Consider the following 26,274-nt stretch of genomic DNA (forward strand, 5'->3'; position numbering starts at 1 on the left):
TTTTGGTTCCCAAGTTTTATTCAAGAACTCATACAAAATATTCCAGATAAAAGAGTTTTAATCCTCATCTTCCTCCTCCTCTTCATCCTGGTTAATCTGGAAGTAACGTAATTCATAACTCTCTTTGCTGTTAGCGACTACACGCAACCAGTCGCGTAGATTATTCTTCTTCAAATACTTTTTGGTGAGATATTTCAAATACCTGCAGAGAAAGGACACTTAAGAACTATGCCAGACAGATGGCCTTCTTGCATTCTGAGACATTTTAACTTTTACACAAACCATACATTCAAAACCATTACACTGGGGCTGAGGATGTGGCTCAAGTGGTAGTGTGCTTGCCTAGCATACGTGAGGCACTGGGTTCGATTCTCAGCACCACATAAAAACAAAGTAAAGATATTGTGTCCACCTAAAAATAAAAAAATAAATATTACAAAAAAAACCACATTACACTAAAGATGTTTTCCCAACCTTTCAAAAAAAAAAAAAAAAAGATAGCAAACATACCCAGCCAGTGCTCTAACAAGAATGACTTGACAGTAAAAAGGAAAACAGATTAGCAAATATAATAGTTGTCTGTTAAACAGCAGCAAACAACTGCCAAATGGTTTGTAAGTGACCACTGCAGAAAAAGATGCCAAAGTAAACTGACAGGCAAAAAATCTTAACACCTGCACTGAGAAAACACTGCGCATCCTAGGAGCTCTAAGGACTCCACACCCCTCACAGACCAGAACTCCTGTGGTGTAGGTTGCCTATTTCTCAGGTGCAATGATCACTGCCCAATGCAGGGGTCAGAGTGCACCCTGCTACTATCCTCCCTCCAGCAGAGTGGTCAGATATTTTTGAGACAGGTCTTACTGTGTTGCCCAGGCTGGCTCTGAACTCCTGGGCTAATGAATCCTCCCTCCTATTTCAGCCTCTTGAGTAGTGGTACTATGGGTGTGTGGCATAGCACAAGGCATAAAGGTATGGTTTGGAGGGTGCTTTTGTGTGTATGTACAGTCCTGGTGATGAACCCAGGCCAGACAAGCACTCTACACTGGGCTCCACCCCAGCTGTGCTCAGATTTTTTTCAATTCATCTACCCAACTACAGCATGAGCAAAAGCGGGAGCTTCTCAATCACTAGAAAATGGAAGGCAGTGGCCAGCTTCTGTGGCCAGTATCCTCGTGACATGGAGATGACCCAACCTGCAAGTGTTTGTTCCCTGATCTGTTTGCTTGTGAAGCCCTGAGGTTCCACATCCTCATGAAGTCACAAAAGGAAAAGGGACCACAATGCAGCACAAACCACCTCCCAGGCAAATTATCCTCTCCATGCCTCAGTTTCTCCTACTACAATATTGAACACAAAATACTCACCAGCTCTTCAGACTACCACAAGGACTACATGAAATGTATAGGTAAATCTTGACTAATTAGCAAGAACCCAAATGCTAGTGACCCAAGAAATGAACCAAGAAAGGAGCACTGGTTAGCAGACAAAAGCAATCTGCAGGGCTGAAGATTCAGACCAAACATACCCACTCTTTCCATTTAAGAAGGATTCTCTTGTCATTTATTATTTGTACCATACTATATTCAAATGACATGTTTAAAATCTCATAAAAAAAAAAAAAAACTCTTTAGAAGTCAGTATAGTGGCCCACACCTGAAATCCCTATAATCCCAGCAACTCCAGAGGCTGAGGCTCTACTTGGCAAGACCATCTCAAAATTTAAAAATGAAAAATAAAAAGGACGGGGATGTAGCACTCCTGGGTTCAATTCCCAGAACAAAATAGATAAATAAATAATAGAGAGATAGAAAGTCCAGAGATAAGCAGGTGGGGGGGGGAATCTAGATTAAGAGACACCCTTAAATGTTTCAGGAAAACTATCAGCAAGAAGGGAAAGCCATAGCAGATTAAAGTTCCTTCCCTCCACGGGGGAAAGATGAGAAAATCTGTGAACACTAAAGAAAAATGTGTCAGGGGACATCCTCATAACAGATGCTAACGAGGTCTCAGGAATGGCTGAGGCTGTAGCTTAGGGGTAAAGTGCTTGCCTCGCATATGTTAGGCATGGGTTCAACCCTCATCACCACATAAAAATAAATATTGTGTTAATCTACAACTAAAAAATATATATATTAAAAAAAAGGTGGGGGGATGTGTCTCAGAAGATAGTGAAATCTTCCAAAGGCCGCTACTGCCAGAACCTCACAGGTTGAATGTCTGTGCACCATGCAGGCCCCACAGCTGTCCTGTCTCTTCCTCTATCAAATCTCCTTTCCAGCAACTAGAGGAACTCAGCCAGAAAGGCCTCCATACCTCACTGAAAGGCTTAACTACAACCAGTGTATGCTGGTACACCCTAAAATTTCCCTCTACCTAATATGAGGAAAGCTCCTTGGGGCTGGGGTTGTGGCTCAGTGGCAGAGCGCTTGCCTTGCATGCATGAGGCCCTGGGTTCAATTCTCAGCACCACATAAAAATAAATAAATAAAAGTGAAGATATTGTGTTTATCTACAACTAAAAAAAATTTTAAAATATTAAAAAAAAAAGAAAGCTCCTGAGAATATGCCAGGCCTTTGCTAAGAAGTGGGTATAAACAAGCCCAACTCTGTAAAATGACATGTAGTCTCTCAACCTCATCCTCCTGTAAGTAGGGTAGTAGAGACAAAAGAACACCTCCGGCCCTCTTGAAAAGGCCCACAGCAATGAACTGCAATGGCTTCAGTCCCAGCTGAGCTCCAGATTCCTTATCCAATGCCACATAACACAGGGAATAAAGATGGAATTAAAGGTGAAAGTTGGGCTGGGGATGTGGCTCAAGCGGTAGCGCGCTCGCCTGGCATGCGTGCGGCCCGGGTTCGATCCTCAGCACCGCATACAAAGATGTTGTATCCGCCGAAATCCAAAAAATAAATATTAAAAAAATTCTCTCTCCCTCTAAAAAAAAAAGGTGAAAGTTGCTCACTGTGATCTAAAAGCAGAAGGAGCAAGATCTTCATTTTTAATGCAGTCTAAGCAAGTCTGAGCACCTTTTTTTAAAAAATATTTATTAGTTATTGGCGGACACAACATCTTTGTTTGTATGTGGTGCTGAGGATCGAACCCGGGCCGCACGCATGCCAGGTGGGCGCGCTACCGCTTGAGCCACATCCCCAGCCCTGAGCACCTTTACTATCTGCAATACTTTAGCCTGTGAAAGACAAACTTTAAATGGCCAAAGTTGAGTACTGAGAACTACTGTGCTGACACATGCTGTCTGTCTTCTTGCACTAAGCACTGTTCCAGTGATTAGCAGATGCAACCACCAAACAAACCGCTGGTGGCCTCATTCCCATGCACTGGGGCGGGCCAGAGCAGTGACACCCGCCTTCCATACCTTTTGGAAAAAGGCACCTCAGATGTTACAGTGATCTTGCTTTTGCTCCTTTCAATGGTCACAACCCCTCCACCAAGATTTCCAGCTTTTCCGTTCACTTTGATTCTCTCTTGGAGAAACTGCTCCTGTAGAAATGAAATTATCGAATTGACCAATTAAAGGACAGGTTCACCTATGTCAACAGCATATTTTGCTTGTTCTCCCAATACTAAACCACATAGTTGCCTTGCCTCTTTATTTATTCCTTTTTGTTGTTGTTGTTGTGGAGATTGAACCTAGGACCTCGTTTAAGCTAGGCAAGTACTCTACCACTGAGCTACATTCTCAGTTGCTTTTTAAATTAGATTTGAATGACAACAAATTTTCAGCTACTCTGAACCTTATTTACATGCACTATGACCATACTGTCCACTCACGAACATATATGACTGCCTCCAAGGAAGATCAAATTCGCCTCCACATGGAAGTCTTGGCCAGCAACTTACTCTTGGGTCACATTATAAAAAATAGAGGGGAAATCCAAGTACTTCAGAATCCAAGGAGCATGCAGCACCGTTCTCAACACTTCCAGAGAAGATGAGCACCAACATATAGTAGCCAAAACCATTCCATGCCTAGGGCCATGTGGATGGTACAGCAGAAGGGGCAGTAGGCCCAGGGATACACTCTGCACATCACCTAGTACAAGCATGGGCAAGCCACATCTCTGGCTTTAGGAATCTTGATCCAAAAAGGACTTTTCTGGTTTTTTGGCTATAGCAACAAGATAAAGTCTCTTTCAGCCTAAAACTTCAAAATTTTCAGGGCTAAAGATGTAAGTCAGTAGAAGAATGCTTGCCTAGCAGTAACAGAGGCCCTGAGTCTCCCCCCAGGACCATGATTTTTTAAAAAGGGGTAGGGGGGCTAGGGATATAGCTCAGGGATAGAATGCTTACTTGGCATATGTGAGGCCTGGGTTCAACCCCCAGCACATTAAGGAAAAAAAAAAGGCTATGCATTCTCTTTTTAAAAACTCCAACTCAAAAGGTTAACTGCAGATGGGGCCAACTGATTAGGTCAGAAATCTTGCATTGTGCATCCTAAGTTCATAAATGACCTAAGTTTTCCACCCTGAGGAGGTTTCTAGAAGGAAAGACATTCATACAGATGAGTTGCTAAGGAATCAGCTGGCCTGGCCTGGCCTGGCCTGCAAAGAGGAGGCAGGGGAGGCCTGGGATACCACTGAGATACCCAACAAGAAAACAACACCAGTGTTAGGAGGGAACAAAGGCCACAGTGAAAAGTAAGAAGTCATGAGACAGAAGAAATAAGTCACCTGAGGGACTTCTTGAAGAATAAGGACACAGCGGGCACCCTTGTAAAGGGAATAAGCAATGAGTGATTGTAAGCCAAGTTTTTAACTTTTTTTTTTTTTGAAAATTATTTTTGTAGGGGCTGGGGATGTGGCTCAAGCCGTAGCGCGCTCGTCTGGCATGCGTGCGGCCCGGGTTCGATCCTCAGCACCACATACAAACAACGATGTTGTGTCCGCCAATAACTAAAAAATAAATATTAAAAAAAAATTCTCTCTCTCTCCCTCTATCATTCTCTCTTTAAAAAAAAAATTATTTTTGTAATAATCTTGGCAACAGAAGTGTCAAGAGTTTGAAGAGCAAATGTAAATTCAGGAGACTCCTGCACATAAATACTAAGTCCAAATTCCCCAAGAGCAGCTGTGAGAGCCAAAACCATGTGACAGTCAAAATGCACCACTGAGATTATTTCATAATTCTAGATTGAAGTGGAATACAAGAAGGTTGGGGAATGGCAACAAATATAGAGGCAAAAATCCATACAAGGTTTGGGGGGAAAAAAATGTCAATGACAATTCAGCAAGCAGGACATTTTAAAGTTAACACTGAAGCTCAGGAGCGCTGCCATCTGTCTGAAGAGCCACAGTGAGATGCAAGATGAGGCTGCCCATAGTACAGTCCAGAGCCCATCACTTAATGCTTCAACTTACCAAAGTGCAAGGGCAGTACTGGTCCCAATGGAGCTCCAGTGGTAACTTTTAAGTAAAAGCATCTGTGGTAACTAACAGGGAGGAGGGAAATAAAATCATACTCCACCTGTGTGCTGGAACCACCTTACTTATGTTAAACCTTTCTCATTTATTCCTCATAATTGATGCACAGAGAAAGTGGAACTTGAAAGAAGTAATTTGCCTGTGCTCCTCAGAGGTTAAGTGCGGAGTACCTACATGCCTAAACACAAAAATGTACCCCAGTAGGCTTTTTCAACAGCATCTCAAAAGGCTCATCACCTCCCAAGTCCACAGTGGCAAGCAGGATGGAACTTACGAAATTGGCAGCATCCATGATTCCATCTTCTACAGGGTGAGTGCAATCAAGGGTGAATTTCAGAACCTGCTTCTTTTTTTTGCCCCCCTTCGCCACAAGCTTTTTCTGAGAAAGTACACAAATAACACAGATGAAGCTCCAACCAGTTAAAAAAACAAAAAAGCCCATGCAAATACAAAACCCATGGAAATGGGTTCCCTTGCAAGAGCACCAAGAGTCATGCTTTACCCAAGAGCAGCAAAGGGCTAACAGAAGGTGCTATTCTACAAGCTTAGGGGACTTGGGGTGGGGGGCGATATTTAAAATGAGGAAATGAAGTCTTGTTCCATTTAACCTTTCCAGTCTCCCCCTTAAAAGCAGGAATCCTACAATTAAACATTTCCCTTTTCTTGCTATAAAATTTCCAAATACAATTTCAAGACTTGTTCCTTTATTTTACTTCAGGATCAGACCACAAGCAGCAAATGTCTTGCATACCCAAAACAATGCTAAAGAGAAATCAACCCTTGGTCCATGTTCCACACATAGCTCTCACTCATTTTAGCTCTTCTCCCTTAAACCTGTCTCTCCTGCACACTCAGGATAGCAAAGGAAACGGCACAGAATCCTGACCACTGGTGCACTCCAGCTTGGACAACCGGTTAAAGCTAAAACTTAGGATCTTAGTATAACAATATTGTCAACAAGTGCAGGTCTTTGACTAATGGTTTAAACTATCAATCAGTATTTCCAAGTCATGAGGCAAAGGAAAGTTCCTTTACTTTCAAAAACAAGCTTCATCTTCTCCCTCTACAACCTCCTGATGCCACTAAGTTACCTGTATTTCTACCTTAAAAAGCTTTGCAGAATCTAAACTGACCGCTTCAAGAACACATCTAACATCCCTCCCTTTACATTTAAAAGGCCTAAAGCTTGTATTAATTAGGCAATTTTCCAAACAGTTACTGTAAAACTTACTTAAAAGCAAGGGGGATGGGAGGCTTTAAAATCTAACCCCGGAAACACACCGATCAGCAGGCACACCTACCCTCCATGGGCCTCAGCGCCCACACAGGTTTTAGCCCAAACGCACACAAATGCACAGAAACGTTTAAAAGCCCACCAGGCAGAAAGACCTAGAGATCCGGAAGTGAGAAGCAGGGAAAAACAGCTTTCCATACGTAACCCCGGAGGAGGGCGAGCGACCGGCTGAGCCGAGACGCCGCACAGCGGAGCTGGGCCTGGCTACGGGACCCGACCTGCGGCCTTCGCCCGACACCACCGGGGCCCGCACAGCTGCGCCCGGCAAGCTCGTCTTCCCCAGGCCAGGCCGGCGCTGCGCGGACCACGTCCGCCGGCCTCCAAGCCGGGCTGCCCAACGCCCCGCTCCCCGTCCCCGTCCCCGCCCAGGCAGCCAGGCTCAGGCCCAGGACCGAGGCCCGCCAGCCCGCGACCTCCAGGCCCCAGCCGCCGCCGGACCCACACGGGGTCCCCGGCCGAGCCGTGGCCCCGAAGCTCCCGGCTCTCCCGCACGGCCTCGAGCAGCGGCCTCCTCCGCCCACAACGTGCCGGGCCCAGCGACTGCCCCGGCCCACTCCGACCGGCTGCCGGGCCGCTCGGGCCAGACGCTGCAGAGCGCCGTCCCCCGCGAGCCTGGGCGGGAGCCAGCCCGGCGGGGCCCACGTGCCGCGCCCGGGGCCGAGGCCTCACGCGGAGCCATACTAACCACGGGCGCCATGGCGGCAGCGGAGGCAGAAAGGGAGGTGGGCGCACTACGCAGACGCAAAGAGCCCGCGGCGCGCAGGGCACGCAGGGCACAGGCAGCACGCATCAACTCCGCCCCGCCCCCCGATCGCTTCGGCTCGGCCCGGCTGAGCACGATCGGGGAGCGATTGGTTTTCCCTGAGTGCAAAGTTTTATGCTCACCCCGGGTTGCGGGGAGAGGAAGGGAGCCGGGCGGTCTGTTCCACTGCGAAGGATCGGAGGGGGGGAGCCTGGCTGGACGAGCCCAAAGAGAAACAAGGGGGCTGGCTCTGCTTTTGAAAACCTTGGGAAGAAAAAAAAAAATTAATAAGGAAATTCACTAAACCGAAAATAGCCAGATAGTGGGATGGGAATCGAACCAACCAACTTGGGAATGTAAGGAATCCCTTTTGGCCACGGGGAAAACGGGATCAGAAGTCCTAATGCCCGGGACACTATTTCTTCGTCCTGTCTAAAAAGCCCAGCTTGGAAGCTCGTGCCAGGGGACCGTCCCTCCCGCGCTGGCCCACCTTGTGTAGCCAGTGCTCGTCTCCAGTGTGATCCCTCCATGGTCTCAAATTCGAGCCTGCATCCTCCAGTCACCCACCACTCCTAGCCATCTAGTTTCCCAGTTGCGAAGTCTTCTGACAAACGACCACCCAGGGCTGAAGTTCCAATTCGGTGGGTTTCTGGGGTCTGAGATCTGCATATCTGGAACTTCCAGAGGATGCTGGTGCTGCCGGTCCACTGATCACACGTGGAAAAGCAGGGCCTTCATCCACTTTTCACCCTTTGTGTCCTTGTAGAGTTACATTCCAGGATCCTGGATTGTGATCATTGGGTTGCATACCCTGTCCACTCCTGTCACCTGGCTTGTGTACTCACCCATCAAAACCCCAATCCTGGCTTATTGGAAGAAACCCACTCCATACTGACTGGTCTAGGTCAACTGACTTCTGGTGCCAGTAGACGGGGCTCCAAAGCCACCTGCTATTCTTGACTTTGCAGTGCTGAGGCTGGGTTCTGCAAACACTTCTGCTTTGGCAGCTCTCCCCAGTCAGGCTCTATAATAGGGGATTTGCTTCCTGCTTATTCTATTGGTGTCTCCCACTCTTGTCTCTCGGCAGTGGTCGTTGGAACATTCCAGAAGCATCAGTGGAATACAATTTGCAGTTATTTCAGCACGTGGAGAACCAGTTTCATTTTTTTTCTCAGAGTCCCAGCAGTGTAGCACCTGCTCCTCAGATGTCTGAGGTTCAGCTCCCCAGAGCTGCAACATCATTCCAGGAAGAAGTGATAGCACCTTTCTTCAGTTGCTACTTTTCTTATTTTACCCCTTCAATCATCCAGGCAGTAAGTCTTCAGACCTAGTTAACATCCTTGGGTTGAGGTGTAGCTCAGTGGTAGAGTGCTTACCTAGCATTCTTAAGGTCCTGGGTTCCATCCCCAGCATTACCAAAAAGAAAAACAATTCTTTGATTATGTTAAAAACTACAGACAAACCAAGTTAAGATGGTTCTACTTAGATTTTTTGAGTTTATAGATGGTGGGAAAGCAATATGCTTTCAGTAGAAACTGTACTTTTGACTTTCCATAGTTCCCTGGGCTAGTGAGATACCATCTCTAACAATGCTGGGTGGCGTCAGTTGGAAGGGTGGGTAACCAATACTCTATGTGCTGTGTTGCAAGCTGGGGTCCTCAGTAGGTTAATGTATTACATGCATCTTAGACTTATGATATTTTCAGTTTATAGATTTATTGGGACCTGACCCCAATGCAAGTGTCATGTCGGGGAGCATTGGTAGCACAGTGTCTCCTGATTAAACCTTGACTGGTATACTCCTGAACCTAAAATGCTCTCCTAAGTGACTATTTAACACCTCTGGTCAGAGTGCCAGCCCCTCCTCCCCAAACCTCCCTCACAACTATTGATTCCATTGCTCTTTCTCTGAGAGCAGACACTCCTGTGTCACATCTGACCACCCAGCAACAGCTACATCCCCATATTGTCTCTCCTGCTGCTTTTGAAAAAGTGCCCTTACTTGGGCTGGGGTTGTGGCTCAGTGTTGGACTGCTTGTCTAGCATGTGTGAAGCACTGGGTTCGATTCTCAGCACCACATATAAATAAATAAAATATAGGTCCATCAGAAGCTAAAAAATTTATTTTTTAATGTTCTACCCATCTGGTGCCAACCCCTACCCTTGGGCATCATGCACTACTGCCTGTAAGAGGGTATCATTCCAACACCTCTCACCCCTCAAAAGAATCATTCCTTTAGCCTTCCTTTTAGATCATTCCTGTCACCATCTAACCAGTCTTCAATATCTCTCACCTTAAAAAAGCAAAAGCAATCCCTGGACCTCAACCTTCCCCTTCTGTTATCACCCCTTTTCTCTCCCTCTACACAAAGCTTCTTGGGAGAGGTCAACAACATGAGCATCGGGAACATTGGGTTGAGGGGATAATTCTGTAACTGGGTCTACTGCACTGACGCCCACATGATTTCTTTTTAAAAAGCACTTTGCTGCTGATGCAGTGGCACACACCTGCAATCCCAATGACTCAGGCAGTTGAGGCAGAAAGGTCTCAAGTTCGAGGCCAGTCTCAGAAATTTAGCAAAGCCCTAAGCAACTTATTGAGACTCTGTCTCAAAATAAAAAGGGCCACAATATGGCTCAGGGGTCACCTCTGCTTCAATTCCCAGTATCAAAAAAAAAGCAATTTGCCTGCAGCCCTACCTGGCTGAAGTTTATAGGACATGTTACATTCCTCAGCAACCTGTTATCTGCAGAGGGAACTCAGGTCTCAAATACTGATAAGAATAGAAGCTACCCTGCCAGCTGGGGAGACTTTTGTGACCCTCAAACAATCCAGTTCCCAGAACTCAGGGAGATAAGGATAATTCCCCCTGGTCATAAAATCTGTAAGAACAGGTTCCAATTAGAATCTGTCAGCATGGGCCAAAGTGACCCCAGCTGCTCTAGACCTTTACCATATGGACTTGAAAGTCTGATGCAGCCAGGCATAGTGGCACATACCTGTAATCCCAAGGACTCAGGAAGCTGAGGCAGGAGAATCACAAGTTCAAGCCCAGCCTGGGCAACTTAGTGAGACCCTGTCTCAAAGTAAATAAAAAAAAAGACCTAGGGGCCATGTGCAGTGGTACAAGCTTGTGATCTCAGCGGCTCAGGAGGCTGAGGCAGGAGGATCACAGGTTCAAAGCCAGCTTCAGCAATGGTAAGGCACTAAGCAACTCAGTGAGACTCTGTCTCTAAATAAAATACAAAAATAGGGCTGGGGATGAGGCTCAGTGGTTGAGTGTCCCTGAGTTCAATCCATGGTAACCCCCACCAAAAAAAAAAAAAAAAAAAAAAAGAAAGGCCTGGGGATGTAGCTCAGGAAGGGGTCTCATGTTCAGTGCCCAGCACTGCCTATGGTTCTCTAGTGTGGCCCTCAGCTCTACCCCCTGCCCCCTGTCACACATCCTTATTATTTTCTTCAGGGTATTTAACACAGTCTGTCAATATTGGAGAGAGAGAGAGAGAGAGAGAGAGAGAACTTGTATTTGTGTGTTTGGCTAACCACGGCTGGTATGTTCCCTTCTATGTCCTGCTGCCTGCTACAAATCTGGTCCATGATAGATATTCAATAAATACTAGACAAATAGACGAAAACATAAATGGATGGACTAAATAAAGAAACCTGAGTTTCAAGAACATCATTTCCACCAGGTGCTGTGACATACACCTCTGATCCCAGCAACTCAAGAGGCTGAGGCAGGAGGATTGCATGTTCAAGGCCCAACCTCTACAATTCAGTGAGCCTCTATATCAAAATCAAAAATAAGTCAGGAGGGCTGGGGATGTGGCTCAAGTGGTAGCGCGCTAGCCTGGCATGCGAGCGGCCCAGGTTCGATCCTCAGCACCACATACAAACGAAGATGTTGTGTCTGCCGTAAACTAAAATAAATAAATAAATATTAAAAAATTTTCTCTCTCTCTCTTTAAAAAAAAATAATAATAATAAGCCAGGAGTGGTAGCGCACACCTGTGATCCCAGCAACTCAGGAGGCTAAGGCAGGAGGATCACAAGTGCAAAGCCAGCCTCAGCAACTTAGAAAGCCCCTGTCTCAAAATAAAAAATAAAGGGCTGGTGGGGTAGTAGCTCAGTGGCAGAGTATTTGCCTAGCAGGTGTGAGGACTGGGTTAGATCCTTAGCACCACATAAAAATAAAAAAGTAAAGGCATGCTGTCCATCTACAACTACACAAAAATTAAATAAAAATTAAAAAATAAAAGAAGAAGAGCAGGGATGTAGCTCAGTGGTTAAGCACCCCTGGGTTCAATCTCCAGTAAACCCACGCAGCTACCCCGCCACCCCCACCCTGCCAAAGAAAAACAACACCACTTCCTACTGGGAAACTGATGTGTCATTTATTTACAAAGCACATACCTAGTTTGTATATCAGCTCCACCACCTACTAGAGCTAACATTTTCTACTCTTTAAAGTTATCAGGATTAAATCAGTTAATACCACTGAAAATACCTGGGCCAGCAAACATTAGCCATTGTTACTATTGTTATGACTGCAAGCATAAATCCAGCCTGGGTTAGGGAAGGACCTTAAAAGAACAGGTGGTTTCAGCCTAGCACTTACTTTCATCTGCTGGCAAACGCATCCTTCAAAACCCAGCTGGAATATTAGCTCATATTTTTTCCCTCTAACTATTTATTAAACTTTTATTGAGCACCTTTCTGTGGTCAGGCTGGTTGCAAGAGGTGCAGAAACAGGGGCGGCTTTCAGGGATAACACAAGATAACTGAGAATGAGGAAAGGAGGTAATGGGGTGAACAAGCATTGGCCATGCCATCAGAGCAGAGGGCGCTCTACTGAAAAGACAGGAAGTTCCCTTCCCCACCTCCCACCCAAATAAACCCAGCCTTCTTCTGGGAACCTGGCTGACAATGGGGATAAGGCCTTAATCATTCGTTAGCTCGGTGGGGGCCAGCCTTTTTTTTTTGGGGGGGGGGTACTAGGGATTAAATCCAAGGGAGCTTTACCACTGAGCTACAAACCCAACCCTTTTTGTTTTGAGACTAGTTCTTCCTAAATTACTGAGGGTCTAAATTGCTGAGGCTGGCCTGGAATTTAGGATCCTCCTGCCTCAGCCTTCCCAGTCTCTGGGATTACAGACGTGCCTCACCACGCAGAGCTAACGGGACCAGCCCCTCTTTTGTGCAGCTCTTGAAGGTCGCTAACTTGACCAAGGTGGGGCTGGGATTCCAAAGCCTCTGGCTCCGCCTCCCAAGCACTTGAACGCCAGTGGAGAAATGTTTGCTGCTCTCTGGCGCCCCCACTTGGCGATCAAGGAAATGGACCTGCAAGAACCCACTCTACTGGCACCTAGGCAGGGGGCCCCCTGCACCCCTGAAGACCCCGCCAAGGTGTCCTCTCGCTGGCTCTGCGCCGCACTCCTGCCGCACTGAGTTCTGTCATTTCACGCCGGGTCTAGTAGACCGGACCCTGGCCTGTCACAGTCCTTTCCAGCCTTTGCGTCCTCCCCTCTCCTCCAGGCGGAGTGGCCCCGGGTCAGAGCTGCGGACCCGCCGGCGAGGTTTAGGCTCCTGCTGCGCCGGAGGCAGCACCACCCTGATGGAGGTGGGCCGGAGCACTGCGCCGGAGCGACGCTCAGTGCGCTGCGCCGAAGGGGCGTCGCCAGCAGGTCACCAGAAGGACAACGAGTGTGGAATTCCAGGGGTGGGAGTGAGGGAAGAGGGAGAAGTGAAGAGAGGCGACAGGGGAGAGTGCAGAGGAAGCAAAACCCAGTCGGGCTGCCTGTCCTTCCAGGGTCAGCGACTCCTAGGGAGGGCCACAGCTGCGAGCAGCGCTCCAAGCGCTGGGCAGCAGGGGGTGAGGCTGCCGGCTGCCGGCGCGTAGCTGGACTCCTTGCCAGCCCTCCCGGTTGGTTCTCCCCGCGCTGGGCACTCAAGACCCTCCCCGGGCCCTAGCAGCTCCCCGTTCCAAAACCACTGGACGTCTGGTAGGGTCCGCGGTAGGAGGATGGAGGGACCTCCAGGGACCGGCCCCGCAACCGTGAGGGCCGCAGCTGCGGACTTGCGCTGTCCTTGCAGATGTCGGGAGCTATCTTCACGCCCCTAGAGGGCCTAGGCGACCTGGACACCGCGAGCGGCCACCCGCTCGTGTGCCCTCTGTGCCACGCGCAGTACGAGCGCCCGTGCCTGCTGGAATGCTTCCACGACTTCTGTGCCGGCTGCCTTCGTGGTCGGGCTGTGGACGGCCGCCTGGCCTGCCCGCTGTGTCAGTGAGTGCCCCAAATCATCCGCGAAGGGAAAGGTTGGCTCTTCCTGGAGGGGAAACCCAAGTGAAGGAGGGCAAGGCTAGAAGTGGCTGGGAGAGGTTGCACACTGCCCTGGCCGCCTTTGGGCCAGAACTTGCAGACTCCCCCTCCCCACATTTTAGAAATCAGAATAACTGAGGCAGGGACAGAATCATTTCTGAGCCCAGAGTTTCCACAGAAAGTCAGGAAGCAAGGTCAGGGCTGGAGGAGGGGTCAGGACATTTCCAGTAACTATCTTTATGGTCCCACAAGTCTTAGGTCAACATAACCCTCAAGTTGGCTCAAGTTACTGAGCTGTGCCCTAAATTTGCCCAGTGCCTTCAGAGGGTCCTCCTGGCCTGAAGTGGCTTTTTATGGTGGTGGGGACCCCATGGTATTTGCAGGATGGCCCAAGGGTGGGGGCTGGGTTAGGGTAAGAGCTACCTGCTGTATTTACAGCAGACTTCAGGCCGAAGTACACCCCACCCCACCTCCTGCTGCAGCTGTTTTTAGCTCTATCCTGGAACGTGAGGGGGGAGGGGGAGAGCATCCTGGAAGGGGTGCTGGGTCTTGGCTGCAGCCTCTCCACAGACACCAGACCCCGGTGAAGGGTCCCAATTGGCTCCCACCAGTGGACCGGCTGCTACAGTTCCTCGTGGACAGCTCCAGGGATGGCGTGGAGGCTGTGCATTGTGCCAACTGTGACCTGGAGTGCAGCAAGCAGGCAGGGGCCACAGGGGTGGGGGGTGGGGGAGCAGTGGGTGCCCGGGTGCTTGGTCCTTGAAACATACACCCAGCACATTCTCAGAGGACAGACCACCAGTAGGTGCTCCAACCCCCCCCCCTCACCTTGGACCTGGAATAGGGTCCATTTACAATAGGGAGACTGAGTTCACAACAAGGGAGCTGAATGAATACCCATAGTGGCAAAGGTTGAGGTCATTCAGTTTGAGGAGAGCTTACAGGTCCCCAACTCAGTGGAGTTGTGAACTGGTACAGAAGGGTGGTCCAGTTCACAGGCCTGTGGTACCCTGAGGACAGTAAGCAGTTTGGAAGGGATAGTTGGCAAGGGACGTTTCTGCCCTACCCCAACCGGCAGAGCAGGAGGCCAGGCTTCTAGCCAAACTGAAAAGGATCCTGAGAGTCTGGCCTGTGGAGGCTGGAGAGCCCTGAAGGGGAGCAAGCTCAGCCTTCTAGGAGTGAAATCCCAGGGCATGCTGGGCAAGTGCTGCGATCTGTGTGACCCAGAAGTGCAGGTGATGGGAGGGAGGTGAGGGAATGGGGACAGGCAGAGCCTGGGAGGATATGGCCTTGAATGCCAAGGTAGGAGTGGGGATTTGTTCTGTCATAGCCGTCCCTGAGTCCACTGCCAGGACTGCAACCCAAACCCTGGACACAGCCCTGGGCTGGGGGTGGGGGCTGGGGGTGGGGTCCCTGCCCTCCCCTCCCCCACTAACTGTAACTCCAGAAGGCCAAGGTGTGTTCTACCACTTCACCCTATTGAGGGAGTCAAGGGGGGCTTGTAAGGTCAAAGCTCCCCCCCCATCTTCCTTGTAAAATATTTTACAATGCAGTTTCTGCCCTCCCCCACCCACCCTGCCATGGAACTACCTCTGGAAGCCTCTTCTACCTGCTCCTTCTTGCACCTACCTGCTTACTTAGCCTCTGAGCCTCAGTGTCCTCATCTGGGACCTGGGTGTATTAGGTAGACTGCTGTGTGGGAATCACAAGAAAGGGCTGCATTTAGCCACGCATCTGCCCCAGGCTGGGACCGATGCTAGCGGTATCTCTCTGCGGCTGTGGTTCCCTCGCTGGCCACAGTCCGCAGTCGGCTAGAGCGCTCCGTCTGAACCAGCGCTGGCCCCCAGGACGCCGAGACCACGTACTTCTGCAACACTTGCGAGCAACCCCTGTGTGCGCGCTGCCGCGACGAGACGCACCGGGCACGCATGTTCGCGCGCCACGACATTGTGGCCCTAGGCCAGCGCAGCCGCGACGTGATCCAGAAGTGCAGTAAGCGAGGCACGACCTGGGGACCCCGAGAAGGGGTGGGGTGGGAGGCGGGCACCTCCCAGAGCGCTCGCCTTTGCCCCGCCCCCGCAGCGCTGCACGCGGAGCCCTACATCATGTTCTCCACCGACAAGAAGTCGCTGCTGTGCATCCGCTGTTTCCGGGATATGCAGGGGTGGGTAGCGGGCGGGGGGCTTCCCTCCTGGGCCGGGGTGGCCAGAGCAGGTGTGATTCGCTGCCTCCCGCAGGGAGAGTCGAGCCCACTGCGTGGACCTGGAGTCGGCTTACGTGCAGGGCTGCGAGCGGCTGGAGCAGGCCGTGCTGGTGAGCGGGGCTCAGTGGCCCGCCCGAGGGGGGAGCGTGCGAACGTGGGGGTGTTAAGAGGCTGAGGCCCCCTCTCCCCAGGCCGTGAAGGCCCTGCAGACAGCCACCCGGGAGGCCATTGCGCTGCTGCAGGTCATGGTGGAGGAGGTGCGGCGCAGCGCAGCTGAGGAAGATGCCGCCATCCACACCCTCTTTGGCAGCATGCAGGTGAGGGATGGAGGAGGACTGGCCGGTGGCTGCCACCGCCTTATAGCCCCATCAGCCCCAAGCAGTTGCCCACAACACGGAGAGGCCCTGGATTCGCTTGTAGAGTTGTCATCGAAGCAGGGCAGCAGGGCTTGAACTTCTTTTCTAGGAGCTAATCCCAGTTGCCTGGAAAGTTCCAGAGGGACACCAGGGTTTGCCCTAGGCTGGTGGTAATGGTGGGGGGTGGTCTAGGAAGGTTGCACCCAGGAGGTGACATTTAAGGTGAGGGTACTCGGGCTCTCAGCCAATGGGTGGAGAGATAACCAGTCTTCACTATCCAGACCACAGGGCAGGGAGGGGGTGGATCAGCCAGGTGAGTGGTGGGCTGTCTCCCCCAGGACAAACTGGCAGAGAGGAAAGCACTGCTGCTGCAGGCTGTGCAGAGGTGAGTGGTGGCAGTCCCCTCACACCCTGCCTCCATACACCCAGCTCCAAGCCTGGGCCTTTGCAGGCTTTACCCTACCTGGGGAGCAAAACATCCAGGTGTCCACCAGCAAAGGAGAGTGGGTGCTCAGGACACAGGGAAGGACCTACAGAGCTGGAGGGGTGATGACACTGCAGATTTGGGGACCTTTGAGGTGGGGTGGTCAGCTGTCCTGTCGGAGACTAGGCAGGTGTGCCCTTCCCCAGCCAATACGATGAGAAAGACAAGGCCTTCAAGGAGCAGCTCTCCCACTTGGCTGCTCTGCTGCCCACTCTACAGGTAAGGGAAGGGCTGCGGGGTCAGGCGCTGGGGCATAGAGGGCCCCTCCTCCCTTGGCCAGCCACCAGGCATCTTCCCCTTTGGCAGGTTCACCTGGTCATCTGCTCTTCCTTCCTCAGCTTGGCCAACAAGGCTGAGTTCCTGGACCTGGGCTATGTGAGTCTCCCAGTTCCCCAGTCTCCCCTTCCCCACCAGAGCCAGTCCTGCCACCTGCAGGCTGGGCTTGCCTCTCCCTCCTCCACTCTGTCATCCACCAACCCTTTAGGGGCCAGGCGAGTCTCTTTTAATAGGACAATGATGCTGGACACGTGGTGCATACCTGTAATCCCAACAACTCAGGAGGCTGAGGCAGGAGGACTGTAAATTCCAGGCCATCCTATGCAGTTCAATGAAACCCTCTAAGAAGAAGACGACTAGACTGGAGGTGTAGCTCCCTGGTGGAGTACCCTGAGTTCAATCTCCAGCATCCCCAATAAATAAATAAATATCTGCTGGAGCCCTGCTACCTTCTTTCCTATGGATTTGGTGGAAGAGTTGTCTGAGCCAGTCCCATAATAGGGTTGGGGTCTCATAGGACATCAGGCAATATGCTAAAGATAGTCCCTCCACCTCCCCTCTTCCTGCCGGCTGGCGGCCCCCTCCCTGCCACACCGGCTCAGCCTGAGCCCCCTCCCGGCTCCCGCCATAGGAGCTGATGGAGAGGCTGCAGAGCATAGTCACAGGGCCACATTGCCTAAGACCAGCGCAGAGCAGCAAGGTGGGCACGTGGTCCTACTGGGCCTGGGCGGGAGTGGGTATCCCTCAGGGAAGGGGAGGTCACCTCATGACAGTTCCGCCACCCAGATCGCCAGCGACCACCATGCAGAATTCGCACGCTGCCTGGAGCCACTGCTGCTGCTGGGGCCACGCCGGGCTGCGTCTGCCGCCAATACGTGAGCATGACCTAGGGAGCTGGTGCCTGGTCTCCAGCACCAGCGCCCAGGGACTAGATTGTCAGTGAAAGGCTTTGCACCCTCCTTGCCTCCTCAGTCCTCTCAGTTAGGTCGGCTCTCCGCTGGGTGTCTGGGTGCCATGGACCCTCCACGCAGGAGGGCTATTAGAATAGATGGGAACGAGGTGGGACTTCCCCTCTGCCTCCTGTAGGCAGCTTCCCCCCCCCCCCGCCCCCCAGGCTGGAGCCACTGGGGCTGGGTTGGATATTGCATGGGGATGGGGGTGGGGGCTTGGAGCCAAGGAAGAGTCAGAGATCACAGAGGAGAGAAGATAAATGTCGGAACTGGTGTGTGTGGCCTAAAAGCCCCAGAGAGCGGGAGAACCTGGTGTGGGCTCAGACTTTCTCTGCCCAGCTTGGCAGTGAGCACACTGGTACCCCATGCCCCTGGGAATGCAGTGGGACTTGCCCTCCTCCCACACTAACACCGCATCTGAGAGGACCTTTAAAACCTACCAGCAGGGGCTGGGGGTGTGGCTCAGGGGTGGCCTGCTCGCCTAGCCCGGGAGAGGCCCTGGGTTCAATTCTCAACACCACATATAAAATAAGTAAACAAAAATAAAGGTATTGTGTCCAACTACAACTAAAATGTAAATAGAAAATATAAATTTAGCAAGGTACTGTCTCAAAATAAAACATAAAAAGGGCTGGGGATGTGGCTCAGTGATAAGCACCTCTGGTCCAATTCCCTGGTACCAGGGGAAAAAAATCATGGATGTCAGTGTCACTGGGTATGGCTTTGCAGAATGTCTTTCCAGAGCTGAGTGGTTGTGCCCTGCGTGGGGTTGACAGGGTAGTGGAGCACTGGCACCCTGGAGGCAGGGGAAGGGAAGACCGGCACTGCCTGTCTTGCATCCACACTGGCTCTTCCCCCAGGCTGGCAGGGGGTGCAGGACCCAAGGTGCTGATGGGGCCCAGATGCCCCTCCCCAGTGAGAAAGACGCCAGGGTCCCCAGTCCAGAAGCCCACGCTGCACCGCTCCATCAGCACCAAGGTGCTCCTGGCTGAGGGCGAGGACACTCCCTTCACAGAGCACTGCCGCCACTATGAGGACTCGTACCGGGTGAGGGGGCTGGGGCCCTGCAGGGCCCTGCTTGTAGTGACCCCTCCAGAGGGGCTCCTGCAGTGACCCCAGCCCTCCTGGCCTCTGCATGCAGGGGCTGCAGGCGGAGGTGCAGAACCTGAAGGACCAGGTGCAGGAATTGCACCGTGACCTCACGAGGCACCACTCCCTCATCAAGGCCGAGATCATGGGGGACATCCTGAACAGGTCCCTGCGGCTGGACGCACGGATCGCCTCTGAGTACAGCTCTGCGGAGGGCATGAGAGCCATCTTCCAAGAGGTAGCTCTCCCTAGGAACAGGGCTCCGGCCCTGCCTGTCAAAAGAACATGGGCTACCCAAGGTGGGGCAGGGAGGCGGGTGAAAGAGAGCCTGGCCTGCTGCTCCTCCAGACTCCCACGTAGCAGGTTCTGGAACCTGGAGTCTTGGCCACAGGAATGACATGGGCCCTGCTGGGGAAACTGTATGGCTCTGAATGGCTGAAGTAGAAATGCCACCAATGCCACATCTAGCATCTCACTTCTCTCTTTCAGATTTGGGAGGAATCCTACCAGCGAGTAGCCAATGAGCAGGAGGTTTATGAAGGTCCGGGAGGCTGGCCACTAGTGAAGCCCTGTGCTGCGGCTGACCCACCTGCTAGCGGGGAGCTAGTCAGACACTAACCAGACTTACACACATGCTTCTCCCCTTGGGGCTTGGCTTGGCCTCACACCTGCTAATAGGCCCACATGTGCATGTAAGGTCAGGAGGCGGTGAGTAGGATGTCCCACCAAATGCCCCACCCATTCGTTAGAGATGACCATTCAAACAGTTGGGGTCTTTAGATGGTGCTGGGCTTGAGTTTTAGAGTCTAATGCCAGCAAGACCAACACTCTGGCCTTGGGCTCCACAGCCCAGCTCCATGACCTTCTCCAGCTGAAGCAGGAGAATGCCCGCCTGATCACCATCACCAAGCAGATCACACCCTACGTCTGCTCCATTGCCAAGGTGAAGGAACGGCTGGAGCCCAGGTAAGACCAGAGGGTGTTACCAGGGCACTTCAGCATGGATGTGGATAAGGTGACACACATCAGAAGGGCCCCTTTCAGGAAAGTCAGCAGGCAGGTGATCAGGGTTCTGGACAAACAAACCAGGTGTTAGATAGCTGCAAAAATGTGGTCATAGTAAGTGGTCTGCTCAGCAGGCACAGGATGGCTCCCGGCAGCCCTCAGAAGTAGGTGGAAGGGCTAGCTAGCATTGTGGCTCAGTGGTAGAGCACTCACCTAGCGTGCATGAGGCACTGGGTTCAATCCTCAGCACCACATCAAAATAAAATAAAGATATTGTGTCCACCTAAAATTAAAAAAAAAAAAAGTAGTAGTAGATAGAAGCAGAAGGAACAGCCAGGTGCAATGGCACATACCTGTGATCCCAGTGACTTGGGAGGCTGAGGCAGGAGGATTGCATGTTTGAGGCTATACCTAGCAAAATTAGGCCCTCAGCAACTTAGTGAGACCCTACTTAAAAAATATAGGCAGACAGAACATCTTGAGAGTGTCATATCCAAGCAGCAGACATGAAGGAGGGAACAGGAACTTCATCAGCACATGTCAAGACAAGCCAGGTCTGGAGCAGGCCCCTCTCAGCACTGTAGGCAGGCATCAAAATGTGTGCCAGGGGGCTGGGGTGGTGGCTCAGTGGTAGAGTGCTTGCCTAGCATGTGTGAGGCACTGGGTTAGTTCTCAGCACTGCATATAAATAAATAAAAATTAAGTTCCATTGACAAAAAAAAAAAAAAAAAACATCCTGTGCCGGGATCGATAACACATGCCTGTAATCCCAGTGATTTGGGAGGCAGAGGCAGTAGGATAGCAAGTTTGAACCAGCCTGGGCAATTTAGTAAGACCCTGTCTTAAAGTAAAAACTAAAAGGGCCAGGGACGCAGCTCAGTGATAGAGTTCCCTGGATTTAATCCCCAGGACTGGGATTGAGGAGTGGCACAGAGATCTTCCATGTGCCCGTCTCTCCTTCACACAGCCCCAGGTGCACAGGTGCACAGCTGGGGCCTGGACTCTCTGCACCACCCTCCTGGATCCCGTCTGCCCTGCCCTTGTCTCATGTGCCCATTTCCTTGGTCATGTTTGGTGGAGCCCTTCCCCCAGCAGCTTCTGGAGAATGGAGGTTCAGGAAGCACATTTTGGACAGCACAGGTCTTAAAATGTCTCTTTTCTTTTTTTTTTTTTTTTCAAAGAGAGAGTGAGGGGGGGGAGAGAGAGAGAGAGAGAGAATTTTTAATATTCATTTTCTAGTAGTTCTCGGCGGACACAACATCTTTGTTGGTATGTGGTGCTGAGGATTGAACCCGGGCCGCATGCATGCCAGACGAGTGCGCTACCGCTTGAGCCACATCCCCAGCCCTAAGATGTCTTTTTTCCACCTCACACTTGACTGATGGTTTCACTGAGTCTTGAATTCTAGATTGGAAATTCTAGACTGGGAAGGACTTTCCTTTGAAAGCATTGCTTGATTATCTTTTAGTTTCAAAGGATGTTTTTGAAAAGTCTGAAGGCATTGATTCCTAATCCTTGTAGGGTGACCTACTTATTCTCTGTGGAAGCTTGTAGAATCTTCTCTCGTTCCTGTGGCCTAAATTTCACATTGCCAAGAGTCTATTTCCATCCATTGGTTTACATGTTGGTATATTTGGTGTATGTACTTGGTGTCCTTGGGTACTCATTCTTGAAATTCATGTCCTGTTTTCACTTTTTTCTTCCTTCCTTCCTTCCTTGTGGTACTGGGGATTGAATCCAGGGGCACTCTATCACTGAGCTACATGCCCAGCCTTTTCATTTTTTGAGATAGGTTATCACTAAATAGCTGAGGCTGGCCTCAAACTTGAGATCCTCCCACCTCAGCCTCCCGAGTCATTGAGATTAGAGGTGTGCACCACTGTACCCTGCCATATTTCATTTTTAATTAGTTGATTTCTCCCCTTTTTCTCTTTTTGGAATTCCTGTTGTTGGATGTCAGCCCTTCATTTTACATTCTCTGTCTTATACTTTCAGTGGGATTTCCCTTCTGTCAAGCTGATTGTTTCTAGCTTGGTTTTAATTCTAAGAGGATTTTTCCTACTCTAATTCTTTCTCCATTGTATTCTTTTTTTTTTTTTTTTCTGGAGACACTCTCTTAGTCCTCTGAAACCGATAGGTAGTTGTGTTTTTTTTTCTTTTGGAAGTTTTATCCCTAATGTCTTCTCCATGTTACTTTTTGTTTGTTTCGTCCCTGACTCCCATGGTCAAGGCTCTCCTGGGATGTCGGATGTCAGGTGATCCTTGATTGTCCGCTCGGTTCAGGGGTGAGTGGGGCTGGAGGCACAGCGACAGATAGAAGCTCTGGGCACACTGTGGCTGGTGCTTCACTGGAAGTGGTCTGCAGGGTGGCTCAGGGGACGTGGGGTGTGTCCTTGTGTTTTTGGAACGCCCAATGTCAGGTTCTTTTCCAGTCGCCTTCCTGGAGGGCCTCTCTGTGGAGTTTTGTATACATTCCATTTAGTCCTGGCTTTCTGTTTACTTCTCAGCTGTGGCTTGTGCCCTCTAAGAATTAACTTTCAGACATCTGCACAGTGAGAAAGAGCTCAACTGTCACCAGCACATCCTATCTGGGTCCCACCCTTGCTGTCGAGAGGTCCTGAGGCTACCAGTTCCCTGCCTCCTGAGGGTTCTAGTGGTGGGCCGTCAGTGCACAGCTGGTCCTGGGTCTGATCGCCGGCTTCTGCCATGTTGGTGTCCTCTCCTGATTGAACCCAGGCTCTCGAGTAAGCTGAGCACATGCTGTAGTGCTGAGCTACACCGCCAGCCCAGCATCCCTGGCTGTAAAGCCCCATCGCCAGGCAGATGACATCCCACCCCCACAATCCCTCCCCAGCACCGTGCTCTCCTACTCCACACTCACCTCCAACTGCCTCCTCCCTGGAGTCTCGGCCTGGATGTCTAAGAGGCACCTCAGCTCAGAAGAGTGGCCAGCAGGACTCTTGGTGTCCTCCCCGCACACACCATGCCTGTCTCCTTATCTCCGTCAACAGTATCGCACACACTCAAGGGATGGCAGGAACTCCAACAAGGCAGCCAGGAGATTTCCTGACTCCTTCCAACCAGTCTCCAAGTTTTGTGGACTAAACTCTCCAGTGCAGTCTTCCCACTTTGGTCTCTTCTGACCAAATACCAAGCCCCACAGCCAGGCATCCCTTCAGCATGCCGTTCAGCCAGTGATCTTTTGGGTTTTTGTTTGTTTTTTGGTGGTGGTGGGGTACTCAGAATTAAATCCAGGAACACTTTACCACTGTGCCACACCCCCAGCCCTATTTTGTATTTATAGACGGGGTCTGAGTTGCTTAGCACCTTGCTGTTGCTGAGGTGGGCTTTGAACTCGAGATTCTCCCCACTTGCCTCAGCCTCCTAAGCCACTGGGATTACAGGAATGCGCCACTGCATTTAAAAAAAAAAAAAATTTAAATTTTATGATAGGGTCTTGTTAAATTGTTGAGGCTGGTCTCAAACTTGCAATCCTCCTGTCTCAGCCTCCCGAGTAGCTGGGATTATAGGTGTACACCATTGTGCCCAGCCAATGATCTTTTGAGTCTATTATTCCTACCACCACAAGGCCTGATAGCTCTCCCAGGGGCCCTTTCCTGTCCACCTCTGACCATGTTGGCCCCTCACAACACTGTGGTCACAATGGCCTTTCAGTTCCCCCAAAGCTAGACTAGCTCTCGCTTCTTGGCCCCTGATGAAAGGTTCTTACTTAGGTTGTCCTGAGGTTCTCCTCACTCAGGTCTCAGATGGAACGTCAGCAGAGGCCTCCCAAACCACATGATTAGAGCAGGAATTGCTCATTGTCACTACACTGCCTGGCCACACCCTGCTTCTGTTCCACCCTGAGGTGCCTCCCTAAACAGCAAGTAGCTTCACAAGAGCCAGGCCTGACTTCCCCTGTCTTCTACTGTCACCTGTGACTTACTGGGCCCTGGAAAACCACTGGGCCTTGGTAACTGTTCCAGGGCTACAAGAGGGAAGCTCAGGTGGGCCCTGGAGCCACGCAGTGGGCTGCCTCTGTCGCCTCCCAGTCTTGGTGCCCGTGTCTCTCACCCAGGTTTCAGCTGCCTGTGGATGAACAGTCAGAGACTCTGCAAAGCACGTATGACGGCAGCAGGAGTATCGAGACCCTGGCCAGGTAATGCAAATCTTTCCAGCCCAACAGTGGCAAGGAATTTGATGTCAGAGGCAAATGCAAGGAAAGTGGATGGGCTTCATCGCCCTGTGGGCCCAGCTCGCCACCCATCAGCTCTGTGGCCTCAGCCAGATTACGGTTTGTAAAATAAGTCAGGGAGGCTTTTAACTTGGATGGGTGCTTAAACCAGTGACTTCCTAGATGATACATGGGACTTTGATAGGACGTAACACAATGATAAATGGCCTAGGGGGCTGCCTGCATTCCCTTACACCACCAAGGGCTGCAAGCTTTACAAGCAACTCAAATTCCCTTGACTGAGGAATGGCTGAGGAGGATTGGGTGGTGTCACTCTCCTCGGAGTCAGTGTTTGCCTAAATGCTTGCGAGGCAGAGACAGAGTGCAGAAAGATAGGTCACAGGCTGGTTTTAGTCACAGGACAGGGGAAGTCTAGCAATTAGCTGAAGTGTCTAGAATTCTAGTGTGCTTGGGGACAATGCAGAGAGGAGTCCCACCCTCCCCTGCAAGGCTTCAGGGGACCTTGGATCCAGAGTTCACTGCCCGAAGCTGCTGAAACCACCCGAATATGCTCATGTTTGGGCAGCTAACCACCTTGTCCTGGGGAATGGCTTTCACTCTGAGAATCCTTGATAAGTCACAGGCACTTCTGGGTGTGAAGACGCAGTCACCTACTGGGGACTTCCAAAAAAGTTTTCCATTGTGAAATCTTTGGACAGACTGGACACCAGTGAAGTAAGGGGAGCAGAATAGATGAGCTTATGTTAAATTGTTCCTTTAGGAATGATCCAGGAAGTGCCGTGGAGAAGGGAGAGAAGACCTCAGAGTCCAAAGGAAACAGCAGGGCTCTGAGTGGCGTCTCAGAAGATCCTCCACAGAAGAACCGAGACCATCTCAGATCCAAGCAGAAAAATGGGGATGACCTCCCCACATGCAGAGAGCAGCCAACTTAGCCCCATGCAACCAGCTGGACTCACAACGAACACATCGAGACTGGGATACTTAAGAAAAGGTTGTTCTCATTCCGGTCACTTCTTTCAAAGGTGACACTTGATTAAAAAGTAAAGCCAGGCTGCTGCATTCCTCCGTGTTCCCAGGGCACAAGCTCACATGGGGATGACTTCCCACTCCTGGGGGGACACGTCCAACCAGCAAACACGCTGACTGCGACGCACCTTGCTCAGCACTGCTCATGGTGCTGGGGCTGAGCCCTGTACTCTGATGCCATCAGGTCCTGCTGCCCCGTGTTTTAGATAACAAGACTCTACCACGGCACAGCACCCACTCTGCTGCCAAGGAATCCAGTTTCTCCTGCCACACAGCCCACTGTAGACCTGGTACAACCAGAAAGTTCCACCCAGTAATCTGAGCAGTGACTCACAACATGGCAAGGGCAGAGGTTGTGAAGCCGGGACGGCCTCTGGCCAGCCCTGTGCAGATCTCCACTTTACACCTGGGGCTTTCCCCAGCCACCTTCACTGTCCTTTGTGCCCCTAGTGGCAAGGAAAGCCCAGTGCAGCAGGCTGTCTCCCAGCAGTCTCTCCCAGCCAGCTTCCATTAAGCACCCTTCTTAACGAGTGCTTAACAAAACCATCTGTGAGACCCAACATTTAAGTTTGATGCCCAGATAGTCACATTTTAGGCAAACATCCAAGTCGATTCCGTGGTCTCAACTGGAGGCCTGCACATCCATACAGAAATACTGAAGTCCACATCCCAAAGTAGCACAAACCTGCGTGACAGCCTAAGGCAAGAGGAACCCATCCTTAGGAACTGGGCAGAGGCAGGACCTCGGGGCAGGCCAAGGAGGCACAGCTGGCCTGACCTGACCTGATGCGGGCAGCTCCGGACCTCCCTTAACAAGGTCATCAGAGGTGTGTGATCACCTCCTGCTTTCACATCCCACACAATCACACTGTCATCTGTAGTGAAATCAAG

General features: G+C 50.9%; 2 protein-coding genes across 2 annotated transcripts; one reads left to right on the forward strand and one right to left on the reverse strand.

Annotated features, from left to right (window-relative positions):
* Nucleotides 1–7,493, reverse strand: Rpl22 (ribosomal protein L22). Its single transcript, XM_026386071.1, has 4 exons — nucleotides 7,422–7,493; nucleotides 5,717–5,821; nucleotides 3,378–3,502; nucleotides 1–202 (listed from the first exon to the last, which is right to left on the reverse strand). The coding sequence occupies exons 1-4, from the start codon at nucleotides 7,431–7,433 to the stop codon at nucleotides 58–60; spliced, it is 387 nt and encodes a 128-aa protein (XP_026241856.1). The 5' UTR covers nucleotides 7,434–7,493; the 3' UTR covers nucleotides 1–57.
* Nucleotides 7,494–12,820: 5,327 nt separating this feature from the next.
* Nucleotides 12,821–26,270, forward strand: Rnf207 (ring finger protein 207). Its single transcript, XM_026386116.2, has 19 exons — nucleotides 12,821–12,885; nucleotides 13,015–13,099; nucleotides 13,573–13,763; nucleotides 14,370–14,502; nucleotides 15,647–15,791; nucleotides 15,882–15,963; nucleotides 16,037–16,112; nucleotides 16,194–16,319; nucleotides 16,697–16,743; nucleotides 16,989–17,061; nucleotides 17,149–17,217; nucleotides 17,750–17,818; nucleotides 17,905–17,993; nucleotides 18,929–19,115; nucleotides 19,210–19,395; nucleotides 19,647–19,698; nucleotides 20,006–20,123; nucleotides 24,241–24,321; nucleotides 25,118–26,270. Exons 2-19 carry the CDS (start codon nucleotides 13,094–13,096, stop codon nucleotides 25,287–25,289), a joined length of 1,902 nt encoding a protein of 633 aa, XP_026241901.2. The 5' UTR covers nucleotides 12,821–12,885; nucleotides 13,015–13,093; the 3' UTR covers nucleotides 25,290–26,270.
* Nucleotides 26,271–26,274: the final 4 nt, after the last annotated feature.

Source organism: Urocitellus parryii, chromosome 11 (assembly GCF_045843805.1).
Source record: "Urocitellus parryii isolate mUroPar1 chromosome 11, mUroPar1.hap1, whole genome shotgun sequence".
Lineage (NCBI taxonomy): Eukaryota > Metazoa > Chordata > Mammalia > Rodentia > Sciuridae > Urocitellus > Urocitellus parryii.